This window comes from Neopsephotus bourkii, unplaced genomic scaffold (assembly GCF_033783945.1).
Source record: "Neopsephotus bourkii isolate Nb327-2 ecotype Australia unplaced genomic scaffold, CSIRO-AGI_Nbou_v1 NB_1525, whole genome shotgun sequence".
NCBI classification, from domain to species: Eukaryota; Metazoa; Chordata; class Aves; order Psittaciformes; family Psittacidae; genus Neopsephotus; species Neopsephotus bourkii.
The window spans coordinates 484,342-500,551 of record NW_026902001.1 but is presented as its reverse complement, the minus strand read 5'-3'; the positions used below and the strand labels follow the sequence as shown (position 1 = coordinate 500,551).

The 16,210-nt window shown below is 62.2% G+C and overlaps 1 protein-coding gene across 3 annotated transcripts in view; it reads left to right on the top strand.

Moving 5' to 3' along the window:
* Positions 1-16,210, top strand: part of GSE1 (Gse1 coiled-coil protein) — a 99,818-nt gene that overhangs the window by 24,529 nt on the left and 59,079 nt on the right. For all 3 annotated transcript variants that reach the window (XM_061369940.1, XM_061369938.1, XM_061369939.1), the window contains one exon: positions 9,841-10,006. In XM_061369940.1, the coding sequence (XP_061225924.1) occupies positions 9,841-10,006 (166 nt within the window). The remainder of the gene's footprint in view (positions 1-9,840; positions 10,007-16,210) is intronic.

The following is a 16,210-nucleotide window of genomic DNA, read 5'->3' as shown; positions in this document are numbered from 1 at the left end:
CCCGCAGCAACACGTAAGGTCACCGCGACCGCCGGGGACGTGACATTGCCAAGGGCTGTGCTGGCTCCGGCGTGCCGGGAGTTGGCCATGGGGGCCACCGTGGCGCTCACCAGGTGAACAAACCCCCTTTCATTGCACTGAAGGCAGCTGGCTCTGCATGGGTCCTTGGCATGGATGAGGGGTTCCATCATCCCCGGGGGCTGTGAGGGGATGCAGCTGGGACATGGCATTGGGGTGCAGTGGCACAGGGGCAGCGCTGGGTGACCCGCACGCGTGCGCTGGCAGTGATGCAATGTCCCTATTGCAGGCAGCATGGACATCGCCAGCACCCAGTGTCCTTGCGTGCGGGGCTGTGCCGTGGTGACCAGTGTGTCCCATTGGGGGTTGTTTTCCACTCACCGGCTATGGGGAGCAGAGGAGGGGCCCCATGGCCTCAGGGGCTAGCTGCAGGTGGCTTCTGCCACTGTCTTGCTGGGGCCTGTCCCCATACAAAGCCCTATTCCTGTCCCTCCCTCTGGGCCCCATGCCGTGGGGCTGCTTGCCAAGCTCCCTGTGTCACAAGCAGCAGCCAGAACGTGGGGCTGGGCTCCCCGTTATGGCTGTGCCCCCGTGTCCCTGCCAGCTATGGGGTGCTAGGGAAACTGAGGCAGGAGGCAGCTTTCCCAGGGGAATCAGTGCTGGGGATGGGGAGAGAAAACAGGATTCTTGGCATCGCCCGTAGGCGAGGGTTGTTGTTAGAGGCTGGCTCTGCTTCACCCCTGTTTCTGCACAAGGATAGGGGACCGTGGCTCTGTCCCATAGGTGACACCCCCAGCTCGGCACTGGTGAAAGGGGCGATTGTTCCCCCCGGCACTGTGTGTGGCAGGGCTGGCGCAGGCAGCGCGTTGGCCTTGGCCATCTGCCCATCGCCGTGCCCTTTTCCACAGGCAGCTGCCTGTGGGCACGGCTTGGCACCCAGCGCTGCCTGCGGGCTCAGCCGGGGGCAGGACCCGCGCTCCCCTGGCCTGCCGGGTCACCCCTGCATGGGTGATAGCAGCGGGGTCGGTGCCACCGCTGTCGTGAGTTGGCAGTTCTCAGCCCAGCGGGTCTGGGTTTCTTTGCCAGCTGCATCCCTAACGCAGATCTCTGGCTCAGAGGGAGCTGCTTCTCCCTTGCCCTGCTGTAAAGTCCCTCTGGAGAGGTGCCCGGAGCCTTCACCCCTGTGGAAGTGATGTGTCAGCTCTGAAAGCCCCTGGTTTTCCACCCTGGTGCTAAGTGCAGCAGGGAGCTGTTCTTCCCCCCCCCTTCCATTCCCGAGTGCGCTGTAGCTCCCAGAGGACCAGAGCTTCTCTCCTAGGGGATTTTGGGCCTGCCAGTGATGGGATCCCCATCCCAGCCCATGCTCGGTTCCCCCCCCCTGCCACCACTGAGCATCCCTCCCCTCCCAGCTCGCTTGTCAGCTAATGGCGCGGCTTATTCCTATGGCTTTTTAAGTGCTTAATGGCGCGCGGGGCTAATGATGCGGTTCCCTCTGTTCCTGCCGCCTGGATAGATGGATGGTGTCAGGGCTTGGCGCTGCATGAACCTGTGGGGATGAGGGCAGGGATGAGAAGGGGTGCCCTATGGAGCTGGGGGCTGCAAGTGGGTGTCTGCCTGCCCGCCTCTCCTCCCTCCTCTGCACGGCTGCTCCAAGCAGGAATGTCACCGTAAACGATATTTATCACGAGGTGATAAAAATCTATTTCCAGCGACCTCTTGGAAATGGCCCTCATAAAACCAGGCAGCAGACGGAGGCAGGAGGCAGACAGCAGGGAGGGGGAACAGGCAGGGAAATGGCTGTAATCAGCTGCAGAGCAGGGGCCGGTTCTTCAGGGCAGCCAGCCTTGCCATTCCCAACCCCAGGAAATTGATGGGCAGCCATGAAGGCCAGAGGGTTGCCTGGGTATGGCTGGGCAGATGTTCAGGCATCCCGTGGGTTGAGCATCTTGGGATGCATCTTGGGATGGCCGGCATCCAGGCCGTGAAGGGAGGACCGGAGCAATGTTTCTGGTTAAGCAAGCAGGATGGGGGGGCTCTTGTGTGCCAGTGCTGCATCCTGGGGTGTTCCCAAAGTGACTCCTCAAGAGCCCAACTCAAAGATTCTCATCCCCGCACAGCATGTTAGGGATGGGATGCCTGGCTTTCCCCAGGGCTCAGAGCCCTAGGGATGACCCCTACTGGCCCACACTACTGGGTCGCCCATTGCCCCCTGTATCCCAGGGGGCTGCTGTGGCTCCCACAGCCCCTCCAGCTCCATCCCTTCAGCACTGATTGCTGGGTTCTAATTCAGCCATCTCCCTCCTGGCACTAATTACTCAGCCCGTTGTGGAGTCCTGGCTGTAAATTCTCCGTTGGGAGCAAGCTGGGAAGCAGAAAGCCTCCTTGGCTCCTTTCCCTGCTGCTGACCTGAGCAGGGACTTCTAATCCAGTGTAATTCATCGGGGTGCTGAGTCGGCAGAAGAATGCTTCGTCCACCCCCATGTGCTTTGGGGTGCACTGTCCCCTGGCAGCATCCCTCCTCTCTGCCCAGTGGTACCTGGCATCCCTCCTGCCTCTTCATGACCCTCATCCTGCCTCTGTCCCCACCTCATTAAGGACAGCCTGGGTGATGCTGTTGGCCTGGGTGTCCCTGGGGGCTTTGTTGAGCTGGGGGGACCCAGGCCACCTTTGTGGGGTTGGAGAGGTGGGATTTGCTCTTAAAAACAGGGACAAGGCAGGGCTCCTTGGGGGAAGAAGGATATGGGGGAATTAGACCTGGCTGCAGGGTCTAATCCATCCTGATGAAGAGCTGTAATCACTTAGTCAACCAGGTGGGGTGATGGCAGTTCCACCCCAAGTACCTGGGTGTCCCCTGCCTTGGGGTGCCAGGCATGGGTCTTTGTGGGTATGTGCTAGGAAGGGACAACAGGAACGATGGGGACGTCCAGTGTGGGTATTTGCAAAGCCCTCGGAATCCCTGCTGAGAGTCCTGGTGCCACGCAGGGGCTCGATGACACCACGGGGCTTTGTCTTTGCCCGGGGTGCGCGGTGACACGGCAGAGCGTGTGCTGCAGGTATCACCCTGCATTAAAGTTTCCCCTTGCAGATGGTGTGTGTTTAATCTGCGGCTTAAAGAAGCGCTGGACTTGGCGGTAAGTCCGTCTTTAGATGGCAGGAGGGAGCTGAGAACCGGCATTAAGCTGCCCGCTGGATGAGGAAGGCGGGGGGGGGGACACGGTGAGGATTGAGGCTTTAATGCCTCAGCACAAGCTGGTTGCCTGGATGGTGTGTGGCCCTCACCAAGGCAGGCGTGTGATTGCTGGGATGTGCACCCCTTGAGTTGGATGGGGTCCCCCATCCCCATCCGGCTGCTTCTCCCTGCCTCAGTTTGCCTTACGGGAGTGCCGTTGTGTTTTGCACGTGTGGGAATGCCCCGAAAACATGAGCTGCTTTGGGGAGGCTGGGATTTTCCAAGAGGGAAAAGCCCCTTGGGGCAGCTGGCTCTCCCCATGGCAGGTATTTAGGGTAATGGGGAGGGGGCAGTGGCCACTGGCTACCTGGCAGCTGCGGAGCTGGAGGTAGGTGAGCTGGGTGCTATGGAGTACCTGGGATGGGGCAGGGGGTGGAGCAGGGTCCCAGGGCTGAGAAGCAGCGTGTCCCATGGGGTGTCTGCAGCCCACAGCGAGCTGTATCCCTCTCTTCCCATCCTAGCACGCCACGGTCCCAGTGGGACACAGGTAGTGCTGGTGCGGAGCTGGGGCTGTGGTGTGGTGGGAGCTGCAGGGACAATAGAGGCCAGGAAGGGTCTCTGGTCTGGCCAGGGTAGTTTGTCTCAGTGTAGATGGCACCATTTCAGCTGTTCTCTCTGGAGTCCAGTGATGACAGTGAAGGCTCTGTGCTGCACAGCCTTGGGGGTATCCTGGTGGATTTAAGAGGGATGGTTGTTCCGTGCAGAGCCTTTCAGTGCCAGGAGATGTCTGTGCATGGATGGGATGCTCGCATCCTCCCCTGCCTCAGTTTCCCTGCCTTGAAAACGGGGGGGACACACACAGCACACACCATTTCCCAGCCTGGCAGGGGTCGGCAGTCATAAGAAAGGGCTGTGTGTCCCTGCAATGGGACAGAAGCTGCTTTGGCACCGAGCAGAGTGTGGGTCCCATCCTGACCGTCCAGCCTGGGGCGATGGTGTGGTGTGGTGTGGAACTGGGGTGATGTGGGAGGTGGTGTGTGGAGGTGCTGGCATCCCCCAGAGCTTCATGCGCGGCTCACCCCACCGCATGGGTAGAGCGGTGCATGCGATCAGCCGCCGGTCCCCTGCGCTCCGAGCCCCCGAGGAGCCGCAGGGAAGCCGGGATCGAGCGCCTGCGTGCCCCCCGCCTCCCCCTCCATCACCTCCCTGTTCGCCGGCGAACAAATGTCTGTTCTTGCAAAAAAAAGAAGTGACAGGGGTCGGCGCAGCGCTTTCCACATGACCTGCCCGGGAACAGAGGACGTCTTTGTTAATCCAGCGAGCTGTCAGTTCAGCCTCTTCACAAAAGGCATAAACCACTTATTGCTGCTCTCACCCCTGACCCCAGATCCGCCTGCGCGCCCTCCATTGTGCCGTCTCGAGGAAGCTGGCAAACAATTCGGGCTCCGGCTCCCCTCCCCGACGGCGGGGGGGACGCCTCTCGCCCTGCCGCGGCGTGGGGAGCCGCTGCGGGGGACCCCCCCTTACCCCCGTCCGCAAAACACCATCACACAACGCATACACAGGCACACACACACCACGGATGCATCTGCGCGCCCGCCGCCTCGCCTGGCAGCTGCTGCGAGGGGACGGCGCTGCCACAAAGGGTTGGGGGCCGGTGGCAGGACCAACCCCATCCCTCCTTCCATCCAGCCCTTTCTCCCGGGGATGCCGGAGCAGCTGGTTGGAGCCTGCGGGATGTGGAAAGGGGTGCTGGGTGCTGCACCCCCCCCTTCCCCTCCCGGACAAAACCTATTAATGAGAGGGGACAAAAGCTCCTTAGGGTCCCTGGCTGGGACGGGTTGGGACGGCGGCTTTAGGCAAAGCCGCTTATGGTGCGGCACAAAGCTGTTGAGAGCAGCGCTGCTGCTTGGGGCTGGCATGGGATGGAGCGCTGCTCGCACCGCAACGGCCCCTGGGGAGTCACACGGGGTGTGCGGGACGGGTGAGCCTGTGCCACCCGCCCCGGTCCCCTGTGCCCATCACCCGGACCCCGCGGCGTGGCCGGTGTGTGCTGGAGCAATTAGATGCAGTCACTTTGGGGCTATATATAACCCAAATTGCTGCCTGCAGCTCGTTAGCTGGCTGTCAGGGCCACTGCGGCCGCGGTGGGTGAGATGATGTCGCCGGGGGGGGGGAAAGGGGGGGCGGCGGTGGGAGGGCAACGCAAAACACGCTGCTCCCCAGGGATAAAGGCACAAGGAGAGGGAATATGGGTCAGGCCCTTGCTGGGGACGGACTCCAGGGGGCTGCCACACTCCATCCCTAGAGCAGCCTTAAGCGGCGCTGCGGTGATATGGGGGTCCCCCGCCTTGTGTTCCCCAGGCTCTGGAATGAAGGAGGGGGGGAAACCAGCGCATCGCACCGCAGTGCCGGCTGTGTTCCCACTATGTCCTCCCCATGTGGCACCCAGTGCCGGTGCCCGCCTGCCTGCCTGCCTGCCTGCCTGGGCTCGCCGCGGCAATGCCGGCACAGCGCGGCCCCCGCGCCGGGGAGGAGCGCGGCACCTCGGGCTGTCTGGGGGCAGCTGCGAGATGAGTGCGAACATATTGTGTGGGCTCCTGCAGCAGGCGTCACGGTGTCGCTGCTGGAGAGCCAGCAGCAACCGCAGCCCCGCCGTGACAAACGGCTCCGGCACCGCCGCAGCCGTGCCCACGCGGGCGCCGACGGCACCAGGACCCGGGGCATGGAGCCGGATGGGCAGTGATGCCCCGTGGGGTGGCCATGGATGGGCGCATGGGGTCACCGCCGTCCCCGCTGCGAAGCATCCTTGGTGCCGTTACCAGTTTTGCACGGGGCCACCTGTGTTGGGCACATCCCCAGTTTAGGAAGGGTTAACGGCACCGTGTGCGTGTGTGTCTGTGGAGGCTTTTGTCTCTTTCCCATTTTTGCTCTCCCCCCCCCCCCCCTCCTGTTTTTAATGAGGGGTTAGCACAGCTGTAATTGCAGGTTCCAACTTCCCGCCTGCAAACACGGCTGAGAAACTTTTAAACACGGTGGCAGCGGTGGGGATGCGCAGATCCAGCCACCACCCCTCCTGTGGGCTCCCATTGCGGTGGCAGAGACCCCTGCTGTGCCAGGTCTCTGGGAACAGCCTGCTTTTTTGGGGGGAAAACCTTCTGGATTCAGGCCACCTGGAGGAGGATGAGGATGAGGAGGAGGAGGAAAGCAAAGGATTCCTGGAGGGAAGAGCAGCTGAAAGCACTTGGGTGAACACACAGCAGGCGCTGTGCCTGCGGTGGTGGTGATAAAGCCCCAGCGGGAGCCAGGGGGCTCAGTGGCCTCAGCAACAAAGGGAGCCGGGGGGAGCCTGCTCCCTGCAGCCCAAAGCACTCCAAAACCACCTTTTATTTCAAGTGCTGCCTCAGAGGCCTGGGGAATGCCGGGGTTGGAAGGCAGGGATGGTTCGTCCCCGCACAAGCCTTGCAGCTGGGTGCTGGGGTGTGCTGCTGCCCCCGTGCTAAGGCTCTTTGCATCCCCCTGAGGTGCAGGATGCGGCCCCTCTGTGCTGAACACCCTCCCCACCTCATCCCTTGCTTGCGTATGGGAGGTGTGGCTGTGCCAAAACCCATCGCTTGGTGCAGCTGTGCCGGTGCTTGCTGGGGTGATACCAGCCAAGAGGTGAAGAACCATGACCGCATCCATTTCAGTGCCTGCCTGCCGGGAGCTTGGGGGTTTTCCAGGGTGCTGCCACCTGGAAGGATGGAGGTTTGGGCTGCAGGGGCATGATGCTGCTGGAGCAGAGGGGGCTTTGTCACGGGCAGCATCCCTGTGGATGGGCAGCATCCCCATGGGCAGCACCGCTGGTGCACACGCTACAGCCTGCCCCAGCGTCAGGTGAGGCGCAGGGGAGGTGGAATGGGGAAGCGTGTTTTCTGGTGTCCCGAAGGCACAGGAAACACACCGGTGTGGCTGCCTGCGTGCCGGATCCCTCACCAGAGAGCTGCCACAGCCCTTTGCTTTCCTGCTCCATCACCACCATCCCAAAGCCAGGGCCAGGGGGGAGAGCCAATCCGAATTCCACAACAGGTATTATCCCAGTGATGGGAGCAGAAGGAATGTGCCCTTGGCAGGGAAGGACAGACCTGGGGACACAGTTCCCTACCCTTGCCACCATCGTGTCCCCTGACTGCAAGCTGCTGCCCTGGGCACTGACCCGAGGGCGCATGGGGCACCATGGTGCTGCTGTGCCAGTGATGGGGGGCACGGGTGACACACAGTCTGGCAGTGCTTCTATGCCTGTCCCTTAAGGCCACCATCTGTGTTCTGACCCAGCTCAAGCTCTCCAAAGGGCCTAATGGGGTAGACAGAGGCAGATGCCATGCAGTGGGGTTGGAGGGAGCGCCATGCTGTGGGGCAGCTCCGGTTGGAGCCTTTTCTCCCTTGTTTTTGTCACCTCTGGAGCTGCCCTTCCCTCCCTGCCCTTCTCCCCTGTGTTGCCATCCTGACCTGCATGCCAGCTCATTTTTTCCCCTGTTAATAACAGCACAGAGCGATGTCACATTGATGTCACCTTGCTGCGCCCTGGATGCTGCCCGGGGCTGTGCCCTGTGGCCCTGGTCCCTGTCAAGGCTGTGCATGCCGGTGTGTGCTGTGAGCTGTTGTGGGCTTGTCCTTGAGTCTTTCTGCCTGTGTGCAGGCTCCCTGTGCGTGTCTCTGCAGGCAGCCACCATGCAATGAGCAGGATGGCCTCAGCTCAGTGCCATTCCCAGGCACATTTGCTTGTCCCCTCTCTCCATCCATGGGGATGCATCAGCCCAGGGTGGGCTGAGCACCACCACGGTGGGACACGGGGGTGCTGCCATCCCTCCCATTCAATTCCAGTGCTTGGTGGCAGAGCCCTTCCTGGTGATGCTTAACAAATTAGCACCCAAATCAACCCGCTCACCTCTAATTGGGGGTGAGTCTTTGAGAACGTGGTTGGGGAAGAAGACCACCCCCCCGGCTCTGAGAGGCTGCTGCGATGCTTTATCTGGGTGGACAGATCCCTCCTAATTGAGCAGATATTCCGTGTTCGCAAACAGATGGCTCCTTTGCATCAATTATTCCTTATCTGTGTAGCCGGGGATGATTTGCTGACAGATAGCGAGGGATGAAGTTAAGGCAAGGAGGTGGCCGGTGCTCGGTGCCTGGCTCCGGCTGCTGCCTGGGGGGTTCCTGGCGGATACAAACAGGGAGGGGGGACGGATCCTAGATGCTCCTTGGGCCGGTAGGACCCATCTCAGCATCCTCCAGAAGGAAAATAGGGGGCCACAGCCATGGGGCTGATGAGTGGGTTGGGGCCTGGGTGGCTGTGGGTCTCCGTGGGGAGCCAAAATCCACCTTCCCCGCCACAACCCCATTGCTTGCTGAGTTGCCTAATGCTGCCGTGGTGCATGATGGGGGATGATTAGCGCTAATTAATGATAGTTGCTCTGGGTATCAAAGTGCGCCCCAGCCCTTTCCCATGCCCACAGGTAGGGGATTGCTGCCTGCAGCTGCCGGTGGCATCACCTTTGGAGGAGGAGCGCTGGCACGGCATTCCCACTGGGACCCTGCCGTCTCCAAGGATGCCACGCTAAGCATTTGGGGATGGGGACTGCTTGCTATCCCCTTGTGTTAATCACTGGGGAAGAGAAGAGCATCCTGCCATGTCCGGGGCAGCTGGTGGCAGCTCGCCAGTTGGAGCTGGGACCTGGTGGCACTCGAGGACTCGCGGGATGTGCCGAGCGCTCGCGGTTGTGTGGCGCTGCCATATGGACTCCATAAATTAAACCTTTCCAGGAAGCAAATGGCAAATTTATACGTCCGCTCTTGTGCGTGGCTCATTGAGTCTAAAGGGCTTCCCAGCACAAAACGCACCTACCATCCATCTCGCTTCGGCTCTCCGCATTTAGAGGACTAATCCCAAAGGAAAACGGGATCAACATAAAACCCTTACCGTGCTGCAGCCCTGGTGCTAATGCCCTGAAATCAGGAGCATGGCGTATCCTATGGATGTCCCCTATGGTAGGAGGGGAGGTCACCCTCTTCCTGCTATGCCTGGGGCAGGCTTGTCCCTGTGGCTGTCCCAGAGCAGCGCGGTGATGCTGGGATGCTGATTGTTGCTTTATTAAAGGTGACAGCCCAACACCGTGTACCTGTGCGGTGACAGCTACAGATAAACACAAAACCACAGCAGCACCCGGGGGCGGTCAGGGCGCTGGGGACCGTCCCTAACCCAACCTCAAAGCGGTGCCAACACCATCCCCATCCCTGCAGCATGTTTTTCCTCCCCTCTCTCAGCAGGGAAGGCAATGGAGGGGGGTGTTGGTGTTGATCTGGAGTATAAACACTGCCCAGTTGAGTAATCAGGAGCTGCCTAACCGGCCAGCTGCTGCCGGCGAGCAAGGGGACGCCGCTTTGATTCATGTCCTCTCCCTTCCCTGCTCCAGCCTTTCTTGTCTGGGAGCCACCGGCCGGATCCAGCTGTAGCCCCGCGGCGCGGGCTGGCGTGCGGTTCCCCGCGCCGGCCACGTGCACCGGCCAGCAGCAAAACAAAAGCACCTTGTGTCTGTGCTCCTCGGTCCCCTAGGCCCCGTGCCCCCCAAAGGGAAGGGAAAGGCGCTCAGTCTCTTGTCCTGCTTCTATTCCAGGCGTCCTCATCGTCCCTTGAGACAGTCACCATCAAGCCTGTGGCTGGTGAGTCCCGGCACCGGGTGAGCAGCGCTGGGGAGAGCCCAGGGACCGGTGGTGGCACTGCCCTGGACATCGGCCAGCGGACGGCTTTGGATGCGGAGGGCATCGACGTCGGAACCACAAGTAGGTGATGCTGGGGGCTGCGGGGATGTCATCCCCAAGGGCTGTCCCTTGGTGCGCATCATTCCCGCTGTGCGCCGCCACGGTTTGGGGCTCCAAAACCCCTATGAAGGAGGTGACCTCCATCCCTGCCCATCATCCCCGGGGCTGTGAGTCAGGCCATGGGTGCCAGGGACGGCCACGGTGCTGGGCTGGCCGCAGTGGGGAGCTGGGGGGTGGCCCCAAGGCTGGGCTGTGCCGCAGCTCCCGGGACTCGGCCGCCCCGTCCATCAGGAGCGGCAGCATTTTTTGGGAGAGGTATCATGCGTGCTTCCCGCCTGCTGCCTCCCCGGACCGGCTTGTTTGCCAGCCCTTCCCGGCGGGCGCGCCGCGCCGTGCCGTGCCGTGCTCTGCCACGCCAGGCTGCTTTGATCCGGCACCGACCGCCGAGGCCAGATCCTGGCGTTGGGCTGGGGAGAGCCGGAACCGCAAGGTGCAGCGGGCAGGGAGCTGGGGCGTGCAGGGAAACCAGGGCGTGCAGGGAACTGGGGCGTGCATGAGTGGGGTGATTTGTGACTCCCTGTGTCCATACGGAAGGGCGCTACCTGGGGACACGGTGCCCTGCGGTGACCGTGGATCAGCCCCACAGGGTTTGGGACCCCTCAAGGCGCCGTGCGTCCTGTCCCGCGTCCACCCCCCTGCAGGGGAGATGGGGGTCAGGGGGCCGGGATGCATTTGCAAGCTGCTCACAGCGTCGCGGAAGCAAGCTGGGAGCCGTGGCCTGGAACGGGCCTGCCGGAGTCAGCTCGGGATTTATTACCCTGCCAGTGGCTGCCGGGCAAAGGTGACAGTGACTAATGGCTTGTTACACGCCTGCCACATCTCATCTGCGCACCGCGGCCGGCTGCCGGCGCTCCCAGCCCTGGTGTGCGAGCAGCCTGTGCCTGCCCTTCCTTCCATGGGAGGGGGGATAGAGGTGAAACCCTCCTTGTCCCCCATAGGGACCTCATCAGAGCGGGTGATGGTGATGGTTTGGCGCAGGAATCCATCCCCATGCTGAGGATGGAGACCCACTCTTGCATCGCCCCTTCCACACTATGGCTGTCATCCCTTGGGTACCACTCTATATCAGGTCTTCCCATCCCGTGGCACATCCCAATGTGTCCCTGCGAGCCTTGTGTGCGTGACACGCGAGGATGAACCGGCTCACAGACTCCTTCGTGGCTGCAAAACCCATGAGCCATGCTTACCGTGCACAGCGGCGATCCCATGCCGGGGTCAGCGGGCTGGGATGCGGAGGGGAAGCGTGCGTGCGGATGCTGACAAAGCCACAAATGCATTCACTAGGAAAATTAAACAATTAACAGGCATTGGCTCGCTGTAGATTAGTAAAGGCAGGGAGATAAAAGCGTCTCTTTATACCTTGTGAGAATTGCTGATAAGGGCATTTGTTCCTCCGTATTCCTTAAAAAGAATGCAATAAAAATTTAAAATAGAACGGGAAAAGGGAGATGGAGGGGGGGAGAGAACGCGCTGATGGCAGGGAGGGCTGCGGGAGGCTGTTGGAGGAAGAGGAGGAGGAGGATGGAGAGGCGAGGGTGAGCTGGGAAGGGGTTCGGGTGGGTGGGTTTGTGTGTTGATGTGAGTGGCAGCTTGCTTGGGAATGCCTGGGTGTCCCTGTTGTGGCTGCATCTCCTCCCACGGAGGTGCAAGTTCATGGCCAGCAGCGCCGGGATCACATTCCTCCCCTCTGCATGGGGATGGTCGGGGTCCAGCGTGTTGGAGCCTGTCCGGCACATGGGATGGATTCCTATGGTTGGCAACCTCCTCTGCTTGCAGCTGGGCTGAGCCCTACCCCGCTCGTTTCACTGGTGGATCCAAACCTGAAGTCCATGGGGTGCTGGTGGAGTGGCACAGGGGTGACCATCACATTCCACACCGGATGAGGCATTCCTGGTGCAGGGGGTGCGTGGGGCATTGGTGTGCATGGAGGGGACTGTCCCCCCTTAATCTCCGCAGGGTCTGGACTAAGGATTGGGGTCCAGACACCAGGACCCTGTGTCCCAAACCCTATTTGGAGTGTCAGGCAGGTTTGGGATGGGAGTCAAAAGGGCCAGATGCCACCCCAGTCTCTTAACCCCCATGGCCGGGTGATACTGACACCCCCACTGTGAAGGGATTCCTGTGTATTGTGGTCAGCGCTGTCACCCCATCATCCCAATTCTTGGCAACACTTTCCCTTGCTCCAATGCTTCACCCCCACCCCATGGGGGGGGTTCCCCCACTCTGGGCACACCACGACCCCCACTCTGATGGGGTCCCCCCTTTCCTTCCCCATCATCCCCCCCCCCTCCTTGCTCCCTCCCATTGTGGGGCCGGTACCAACCGCCCGTCCCCGTCCCCTCCCGCCCCGTCGGGGCCCTGCCCTGCCCGGCCCGGCCCCCGGTGAGTCACGCTCCAGCCGTGCGGCTCCCGGGGCGGCGGGCGGGCGCCGAGGGAAGCAGGAAGCGGCGGGGTTAGGCTCGGCTCGGCTCGGCTCGGCTCGGCTCGGCTCGGCTCGGCTCCGCTCGGCTCCGCGCCCTGCGCCGCTCTGCCCATGGACGAGCGCAGCCCCCGCTGGACGGCGCGGCCCGCGGGTGAGTGCTGACACCCCCCCCATCACCGGTACCCCCATCCCGGGAGAGGAGGAGAAGGGGGGGGGTGTGGGGGGGGAACGGGGGTCGCCCCCCGGTTGTAGGGCTGTGCTTGGGGGGGTGCGATGGGGCTGATGGGCTGCCCGCAGGCTTCCAGCTCGGCGCCTTTGGCTCTGTTGGTTGGGAGGGTTATATATGGGGGGCAGAGGTCACCCCCGGGGTTTGGGGACCCCGCGGTGTAGGGATGGAGGTGAGCCTGGAGGTGGGGGCCGCCGTGGTGTAGTGCATGGAGGTTGGGCTAGGTTTGGGAGACCCCATGGTGTGGGGATGGAGGTCAGCCTGGAGGTGGGGTATCCTGTTGTGTGTGGGGCAGAGGTCACCCTGGGCACGGGGGGGGCTATGGTGTGAGGGACAAGGTCACCCTGGGCCTGGGGACCTCATTGTCTGGGGGACTGAAGTTGGGGTTCCCCTTGGCATAGGGGGCTGAGGTCACCCTGGGCTTCGGCAACGCTGTTGTTTAGGGGATGGAGGTCACCCCGAGCTTGGGGGACCCTGCAGCGTGTGGTATGGGGGTAGCCTTTGGTTTGGGGGACCCATTGTGGGAAGGGTGAAGGTCACCCTGGGGGTGGGGGACACTGTTGTGTGGGACCAGAGGTCACCTTAGGATGGGGTTCCCCATTGTGTGGTGGTTGTGGGGCCCCATGGCGTGAGGATGGTGGTTCCCCTGGAGCTGGGATCCAGCAGGCTGATGGCAGTGGGGATGAGACCCACTGGGTGCTGCAGACTCAGGGTCCGGTGTTGAGGTGCTTGATCCCTGTGTTCCACACTGCCACCAACACCCTTTGTGTTGTTATATGGAGGGGAGCCCATCCCATGGGCTGGCAGGGCACTGGGATGCGGGGGGCTCATGGTACACATCCCAAGCTGAGCCCCACAGGGCTGTGCCTCAGTTTACCCACACACCGCTCCCCCTGCGCAGGCAGCTCTTGTATTAACCCATGCTCCTTGGTACCCAGAAGGGTCCATGTTGCTCCCCAAGCCCACGGATGCATCCCCCTGGCACCGCATCAGGGTGATGCCTCGGTGTCTCGGCCAGCCCGTCGTCTGCTGCCGTGTTTATTGCTGTGCTCCATCCTGGCTCTTCCACCTCTGCCTGCACCACCTGCCTTGCCCTTCGCCCTGGGGCCTGCTGGTTCACCTTGTCCAACGCACTGCTTTGCATGGTGGAGCCTTTGCCAGGGCCCTGCTGCTGTCCCCAAACCCTTGGGGACAACCCATTGCCAGCCCTTGGAGCAGCGAGGGCGAGCGCCCGGCTCTCCTCCTCCTCCTCCACCACTGATACAGGGTGAAAGGGGCACAGGGGTGGGTGCCGGGGTGCCATGTGCGTGCCCATTGGGATCCACGGAGGGAGTTAATGGAGGGAAAAGGCAGCGGGAAGCCCATTGCTCTTCCTGCGAGCGTGCGCGTGCGCACCGGGGTGAGCCCGTGTGGTTTGTGGGTGTGCGAGCGTGCGCCGGGCTGCCTGTGCGCTTGGCACCGGTGGGGAGGCACTGGGTGTGACGGCAGCACCGGGGTGTGTGTGTGTGTGTGTGTGTGTGTGTATGGGGGGGCCCCATCCGCGTGTGTTGCACAACCCAAGTGTGCTGACCGTGCTCATCCCCCGTTTGCAGGGTGCACGTCCCCGTGGGCCCTGTGCACGTGTGTGCACGCCCGGGGCATGTGTGCAGGGGGGAGCTGGGTGCGAGCGCACGCGTGTATGTGTCTGCGTGTTGGCTGCAGGGCAAGGGAGCATTACAGCGGAGACAGTGGCTTTGGAAGGGGGCCAGGCTGCCGGGGGTGTGTGTGTGTGTGCTGTGGGGTGCAGGGTGGTTGATGGCTTCCTGACAGCGCAGGGCTGCAGGTTGGGGGCAGCTGGAGGGAAGGGGGAAGCGTTAGGTTTAATCTGCGCTCGCCTGTTCCTTCCTCTGGCTCCCCTCTGGGGTGCTGCCCCTCACCCTGGAGTCTGGTCGCAGCCACGAGATTGGGAAGGGGATGCTCTATTGGGGTGAAAGGTGCTGGTGCTCCCACCCCGCGCTATAGGGCACGGTGCCGTAGGTCACACCTCTGTCCCAAAGCTCTGGCACCGATGCCAGTCCTGGGTACACAGCGTGGGCAGGGGAAAACAGCCTTTACCTGCCCTTCCCTCCACATCCTGGTGGGAATACCCATCCTAGACCCCCGTACACGAGCGTTACTCAAGTGCATCATGATGGGGTGCCCTAGGGGGGGGTCCTATCCTTAGCTCCCATCCAGGAAGGGGCCTCCGGGACGGTGTTAGGCGCTTGCACAGCCACCCGGGCATGCTGCCAGTGGGATTGCCCTTGAAATAGCCCTTGCCGTGCCTCGTGCTTTGCCTGCTGGGCCCTGGGGCCGCCCTGTGTGTGTGTGTCTCCATGTCCCCCATGGTGTCCCCATGTCCCCCCAGCCCCGGTGCCGCTGGCGGTTACCACACTGTGCAGGAGGAAGCGCGCCCCAGCCCTCTGATAACAGCAACCGCCTTATCACAGGGCCTTCTGCAAGGGAGGGCAGGCAGCACGGCCCCCATCGCCCTTATCTGCCTTAGCCCTTGGGCTTGCAGCCCCCCCCCACCCCGAACCCGGGGTCGGCCCCTTGGGGGGGGGTGGGAGCAGCCGCTTGGCAACCTGCCCCCTCTGTGCTTTTTGAAGTTTGAAATCCATTTAAGTCAAGAGGAGGGAAAGTTATTGCCTCCAAAGCCCCTTGTGCTGAGCAGTAAATCCTCTTTGCTGTGCCGGCGCTGCCTCTTAGCGCCCGCGGGGCCAACGGGTGACTCCTGGGGTGGTGGGGCCAGGCTGCATGGATGTGTGTGTGCTCCCCATCCCAGCATCCTCCTGCGGATGCTTTTATGGTTGGGAGCGATTGGAGACCCCCCCCCTAAAGGATGGGGTCAAAGTCCCTTTGAAGCCCCCCCCCAATCCTCACTGAGCTGGGAGCATCGTTGTTTGCTGCTTGCTCACCACTGGTATGGCCCAGAAGAGGGGGTTCTCCCTGATGTCCCAAATAGTGTGTGCACAGCACAGGACCCCCTTTTGCAGCCAGGTTTGAGGCTGCTGGAGCTGGATCTTCACACCGGCACACCAGCGTTTCTATTTGCTTTCCCTTCTCCAGACCCAGCAATCCTTAAATATTAATGCCTGCCTCTAATTGCTGTGTCAGAGGGAGTGGGTCAGCGCCGGAGCGGGCGCTGATTCTCTTGTCCCTGGACTGTTTGTGCACGCACACCTATGTGTTTGCACTGCATCGGGATTCGCTCACCGCATCGCGATGCCGCCGGGGATGGGGCGTCCTTGAACCCCTCACCCTTCCCCACGTTGCATCCCGGGGTCCCCCTCCCGCGCTGCGTCGAGGGTTAATGTCAGGCTCGTGTGTGTTTCTGGAGGCGCAGCGGCGTCAGATGCTTGCGTGCTCGCTTCCTGTAATAACGCGACCGCCGGCGCGCTTGTCACCTGCTCTCTGTTGTGCTGCCAAGCTGCAGACATGCCGCTTCTTGCTGCGGGCCCTGGCGTGCTCCCCGCTGCCGCCGCCGCTCCTCCTGCTC